This window comes from Cucurbita maxima, unplaced genomic scaffold (genome assembly GCF_002738345.1).
Source record: "Cucurbita maxima cultivar Rimu unplaced genomic scaffold, Cmax_1.0 Cma_Scf00029, whole genome shotgun sequence".
Classification (NCBI taxonomy): Eukaryota; Viridiplantae; Streptophyta; class Magnoliopsida; order Cucurbitales; family Cucurbitaceae; genus Cucurbita; species Cucurbita maxima.
The window spans coordinates 1,523,648-1,530,291 of record NW_019272045.1 but is presented as its reverse complement, the minus strand read 5'-3'; the positions used below and the strand labels follow the sequence as shown (position 1 = coordinate 1,530,291).

At 33.5% G+C, this 6,644-nt stretch overlaps 1 protein-coding gene across 4 annotated transcripts in view; it reads left to right on the top strand.

The window, feature by feature from the left end:
• The first annotated feature begins 1,190 nt into the window (after window positions 1–1,190).
• The window catches only part of LOC111465426 (protein ALWAYS EARLY 2), a 16,085-nt gene continuing 10,631 nt past the window's right edge, over window positions 1,191–6,644 (top strand). For 2 of the 4 annotated variants that reach the window (XM_023109795.1, XM_023109793.1), the window contains exons 1-5: window positions 1,191–1,334; window positions 1,436–1,550; window positions 3,413–3,511; window positions 3,612–3,674; window positions 5,052–5,129. In XM_023109795.1, coding sequence (XP_022965563.1) covers window positions 1,446–1,550; window positions 3,413–3,511; window positions 3,612–3,674; window positions 5,052–5,129 — 345 coding nt within the window. In that variant the 5' untranslated portion in view covers window positions 1,191–1,334; window positions 1,436–1,445. Of the gene's footprint in view, window positions 1,335–1,425; window positions 1,551–3,412; window positions 3,512–3,611; window positions 3,675–4,207; window positions 4,321–5,051; window positions 5,130–6,644 lie in introns of those variants that run through there. The other 2 variants (XM_023109794.1, XM_023109796.1) reach the window with 2 other exon arrangements.

The window sequence follows — 6,644 nt, the reverse complement described above, 5'->3', positions numbered from 1 at the left end:
TAATCTCTTCTAACTCTTCATTCGTTCATAGTTGTTTTATTTTTAGATTATTGGGAAGTTTCTACCCGACGTCTCGACACAAATCAAGATTCGGTCGTATAGATTAGAAAACTCTATGACATACTTTGATTGAAAAATGAGTCTAAACTGTGATTTCACTTAGCTTGCCTTTCCCATGACTTTCTAGACCAACCAACGAAACAGTGTCCTTGTAAGGAGGAACGAGTAGCTTATGAATTCGATTCATGAGTCTTTTTGAGTAAACCGTTAGCATCAACGATCTGTCTCACAAATGCGTTTATAATAAACATAGTGTCCTTGTAAGGAGTAATGATGAGGTGCATTCAATTGTTTAAGGTTTTCATATCGTAAACATAATAAAGAATACATGTGTTAAAAAAAAACTCTCAGAATTTGAAAAAATTAGATTTTTGGTTTGAGTTTAGGTTGGATTATTAATTTATTTCAATTTGGTGTGTTTAATAAATAAAAATTTTACGAAAATCTTAAATAATTACTTTTTAATATTTATGCACATTTGTTATAATTTTATTTAATTCCGCAATTATTTATTTCCAATAACTTTTATAATTAACTAATTTAATTTTTCATATTGAAAATAAATATAAAAAAAACATATCAACATTATTTTTTTTTATTAAATACAAAAAATTAAATCAATAATCCAAACTAACTCTGACCCAATATTTTTATGATTGGGTACGTTATTTAATAATAATTAATTACTTAGTTGGGTTAAGTTTACCATCGGAACAATTGAGCTAAGTTTAAATAATGTCTCGAGTCAACCTGATCCAATCTATATACACTCTTAATAGTGATATAAAAAGACATGACGTCGACTAAAATTTGAATTAAATATAAAAAAATCAGCGTTTTATAAAATTTTCTATAATATTTTTTTAACTTTAAACATATAATTTCTTATATTTTTATTGGTTATCGAATAATTTTTTTATTAAGTTAAATTACAAGTTTATTGCATAATCTTTATTAATTTATTTATATATATTTAATCTCCGGTGAATTTTTAAATTTATATATAATATATAAAATTTTATTTATATATACTTAATTATTATTATTTAATTCGAATATATCAAGAGTAAATAAAAGTCTAAAATTTGAAACTAAATTTGTAATTTAATTATTTATTCTCTTTTTCACCAGATAATTCAAAATTCGGCGGTCCTCTCATCCGCATTTGAAAAAGCCGCCGGATCTTCATCATCTTCCGGGAGAAACTTCCCCAATGCTCCACCGACAGGCATTTAGAGATTGGCGCTTAAAGAGTTAATCGACGGACAAGCCAGGTATTTCCGCCATGTTCAGTCTTGATTTTCTTGCGTTTGAACTTCATCTTGAAAGCTGCATTGCGTATCTTGTTCTCACCAATTGCTTTAGCGGATTACAGATAAAATTCAATGGCGCCTCCAAAGAAATCCACGAGTCGAAACAAAAGAATCCTTCATTCAAATAATCCCTCGGCTGAAAAAAGTTATACGAGCTCGCAAAGAAGCAAGAAACGAGTAATTCTGTCCCGTCTCTTCTGAGTTCTGAATTTATCCTGAGCTTTTTTTGCTGTCTGACTATATTTTAGTTGTGAATGTGAATTTCTATTGTTTATGTTAGGAATAATGGCTCTCCACAATGAAATGATATTGTCCACTTTGAGTATAAGCTCTTGGCTTTACTTTGGGCTTTCCCAAAAGGCCTTGTACCAATGGAGATATATTTCTTACTTATAAACCCATGATCATTTCCTAAATTAGCCCATGTGAGACTCTCTCCCAATAATCGTCAACAATCCTCCCCTCGAACAAAGTATACTACAGAGCTTTCCTTGAGACCTATGGAGCCTTCGAATAGCCTTCCCTTAATTGAGGCTCAACTCCTTCTCTGGAGTTCTCAAACAAAGTACATCATTTGTTTGACACTCGAGTCACTTTTGACTACACCTTCGAGGCTCACAACTTCTTTGTTCGACTTTTGAGGATTCTATGGACATGACTATGTTAAGGGCATGGCTCTAATACCATGTTAAGAATAACGACTTTCTATAATGGTATGATATTGTCCACTTTGAGCATAAGCTCTCATGACTTTGCTTTGGGCTTCCCAAAAGGCCTCATACCAATGGAGATGTATTTCTTACTTATAAACTCACGATAATTCTCTAAATTAGCAATGTGGGATTCCCTCCCAACAATCCTCAACAATCCTTCCCTCGAACAAAGTACACTACAGAGCCTTCCCTGAGGCCTATGGAGCCCTCAAACAACCTCCCCTTAATCGAGGCTCGACTCCTTCTCTGGAGCTTTCGAACAAAGTACATCATTTGTTCGATACTTGAGTCACTTTTGACTACACCTTCGAGGCTCACAACTTCTTTGTTCAACTTTTGAGGATTCTATTGATATGACTAAGTTAAGGGCATGACTCTGGTACCATGTTAGGAATAACGACTTTCTACAATGGTATGATATTGTTTACTTTGAGCATAAGCTCTCATGACTTTGCTTTGGGCTTCCCAAAAAACCTCATACCAATGAAGATGTATTTCTTACTTATAAACTCATGATCATTCTCTAAATTATCAATGTGGGATTCCCTCCCAACAATCCTCAACAGTCCTTCCCTCGAACAAAGTACACTACAGAGCCTTCCCTGAGGCCTATGGAGCCCTCAAACAGCCTCCCCTTAATCGAGGCTCGACTCCTTCTCTGGAGCTCTCGAACAAAGTACACCATTTGTTCGACACTTGAGTCACTTTTGACTACACTTTCGAGGCTCACAACTTCTTTGTTCAACTTTTGAGGATTCTATTGACATGAACTAAGTTAAGGGCATGACTCTGATACCATGTTAGGAATAACGACTTTCTACAATGGTATGATATTGTTCACTTTGAGCATAAGCTCTCATGGCTTTGCTTTCAGCTTCCCAAAAGGCCTCATACCAATGGAGATGTATTTCTTACTTATAAACCCATGATCATTCTCTAAATTAGCCAATGTGGGACTCCCTCCCAACAATCCTCAACCGTTTCTCTTAGTAAGATTAAGTTTGGAGACTGAATACAAGGAAGAATGGAGTAGGCCGTCTATTTCAGTTTTGATTTTAGCTTCAGGACACCCCCAGAGTATCTGTCAGTAATTTCAAGGGGTATAAGAAACAGTGTAGATGTTAATACGTTGATATACTACAAAATACCTCATTAAAAAGGCAGGATTTTATTGTATCTTTTTGATGATGGTGGTGGTGGTGTGTGTGAATTTTTCATTAAAAGTTGTTCAATAAAGTGTTCTTCATCATTTGTAACTATTTCAAGGTTGACAAATCTCATATCTGTGGACCTGATTGTTATATTGTCTTTATAACCTTCTGACAGAAGAAGAACTTGTGTGAGAAGTTGGGACCTCAATGGAGCATGAGGGAAATTGAGATTTTTTATGAAGCGTACAGAAAATATGGACAAGACTGGAAAAGGGTATGTCTTTTTATAACACTTCAACTAGTGTTGTGCACCATATCTCATAAATCTTATGTTCTTATATATTTTTAATTATTTTCCTCTTTAACGTTTTCAGGTGGCTTCTTCTACGTATGGTAGATCAATTGAGATGGTAGAGGCTCTTTACAATATGAACAGGGTATGTGAAGTCCTTATATGCTAGCAAATTCTCACGGTTACCTTTATGATGTGCTTTATCCCCCTCCGCCGACTACATGAGCAATATTTTAATATTTTTTAAGTGCTTAATGTTGCAATGTTGCTCCTTTTTTTTTTTTTTTTTTTTTTTTTTTTTTTTTTTTTTTTTTTTTTTTTTTTTTTTTTTTTTTTTTTTTTTTTTTTTTTTTTTTTTTTTTTTTTTTTTTTTTTTTTTTTTTTTTTTTTTTTTTTTTTTTTTTTTTTTTTTTTTTTTTTTTTTTTTTTTTTTTTTTTTTTTTTTTTTTTTTTGTATAAGTTGACTTCTTCCTTTTTGTATATGTACACGTCGTGACTATTGACTTTCTTCTCACTGATAATTGTTGTTTCCTATGCTAATTTCCTCAATGGTTCACAGAATTTTGATAGACTAGTGTTGGTTCATTTACTCAGTTATTATGATTGAATTGCACTGTTTGTCAACTTTGCATTGGTAAGTGCCTAACTTTTGGGTTTTCTTCAATGGAGAGCCTTCAGGCAAAATCACAAGCTTCAGGGGCTTAGATAAGTGTCTCTTTCTTATCTTCTTGTTGATATCTTCATCAAGGGGGCTGAGGGGAAAACGTAATTGAGGATAACTAAATGTGAGGGTAAGGGCTTACTCATTTCTGCTTCGAAAATGACAAGATTTATTCTTGGTATTGAATAGATATTTGAAGCTCATGAAGATTATTTTTGTGTTCAATCGTTTTATGGGCTTGGGTTTGACAATTCCGTCTTAGTTTGTCTCGAGTTGTGACTTTGGGTTGATTGGTGATTTAGCAGGATTATTTCTCAAGAGGAGTTTTAAGGTTATTTTAATCAATATGGTTTATACTCCAATGATTGGAACGCAAAAGTTGTTGTTTCCTTGTTGGAGCTCTTTAAATTTGCTTGAATTCGTTGGTTCAAGCTTTAGTTTCCCTCTCTTCTGATGATAGGAACCATTTTCTCTTCAGGAGGATAAGTTCATTGCTGCCTCCCTCTTTCATAGCAGTTTTCCCTCGTATTTACTGTCCTATCTCATTGAAATGGAAGCCTAATATCTCTTTATCCTATCCTTTGATCAATTTGAATTTCAAAAGTAACAAGGACTTCCAGGTTGACTTTCCTTTTGCTATTCCTCAATTGGCTTCATTCTAATCTGGTGGATAAAAAAGTTGGGGTTTTAATACATTTTGTTCTTTTACTTTTCCTTAGGACTAGGATTGCCATTCTTCACAATAATTTTCCTTCCCTCTTTAAATGGTGAAGTTTTCTTAGTAACTGATAAGCTATGCAATACAATTTTCGTTGGTCCTTAATTAGCTGCTTTTGATTTTGTTATGCCTTTGCTTTCCAGGCATATCTTTCCTTGCCGGAGGGGACTGCATCTGTTGTTGGTCTCATAGCGCTGATGACAGATTACTATAATGTTATGGTGAGCGTGTGTTATGTTTTTTACTGTCATAAACATAAAATCTTTACTGAATGTCTTAATTGGGCCTTGTTTGTCTCTTTTACATCTTTGGTTTGTTGTTTTGATTAAAAAAACAGATAGGTTTATGACTAGTTCCATTAAATAAGTCGTGCTACCAAAGCAATCACGTATATGTAAAGTAAAAGGATGGACGCTTCAAAACTAGTATCTATTGCACTTTCCATACATTACGCACAAGCTCAACTTAGAACCATGTGAGATCCCACGTCGGTTGGGGAGGAGAATGTAACACCATTTATAAAGGTGTGAAAACCTTTCCCTAGTAGACGTGTTTTAAAAACCTTGAAGGGAAGCCCGAAAGGGAAAGCCCAAAGAGGACAATATCTGCTAGCGGTGGGCTTGGGCTATCACAAACTATTTCTTTAAATTTTTCGAGGGAGAAGCCCAAAACAATAGATTTCTTCAAGAGTATATTAAGACTAGAGAAATTCTCAATGGAGCTAAATAAAAGATAACTCTAAATGTCAGATATTTCTAGAATAGTTTTAAATGTTTTCTAAGATCATCTAATATAGCTCTATTGTTAGTATACCTTGAATATTCCCTTGTCAACAATGTTACACTTATTTACATTTCCTTCAGCAAGTTGTCATTGAAACTCTACAATTTGATACATTCAATCCTTTTGTGAATGCCTACTCAATTTGGTCTTGCACCTTCCAGCATTACCTCTTGTTTCAAAATTCTCACCAAGGAGTTGCTTTAGATGGAAAGGAAAGTTGGAGACTAAAAGTGGAAAAAATCTGGTGTAGCTTTCAAGGATTTTTTCTTATTGTTTATCACGCGTAAACAATAATGGTTGAGAGAATGAGAATACTCTATTCCATTCACTAAAGAGATAAATATATACATGTGTACAAGATTAACTTAAGTAGGAAGGACAAGCACAATTAATATACTAACAAAATTATAAATTTACTAATATGAAAATTATAACACTCCCCCTCAAGTTAGAGCATATATATTCATCATGCCCAACTTGGTAGAGAGATGATCTATTTTGGCTCCATTTAATGCTTTTGTGAAGATATGCCCTAATCGTTCAACATTCTTCACATATCTTTTGATTCCAAACCTTGTTGTATCTTTTCATGTATAAAATGACAGCTGACCTCGATGTGTTTAGTCGGTGTTGTAGATCAAATCCCAGTTCAATAAGAAGTTGACGTATCCATAATAATTTACATATAAGTTGTGGCATCCCTTTTTATTCTAATTCAATGCTCAAACGTGACACCACTTTTTGTTTCTTAGTTTCCAAGAAACCAAGTTACCACCCACGAATACACAATATTTTGAAGTTGATCTTCTATCTTTCTTAGACCCTGCCCAATCAGCATGTAACAACACTCTATCAGATTATCTTTGTTTATAAACTGCAAATGCAAGTAACAACACTTCGTTCAATTTTTTTTTTTTTTTTTTTTTTTTTCAATTCATTTGCTTAGAAATTTT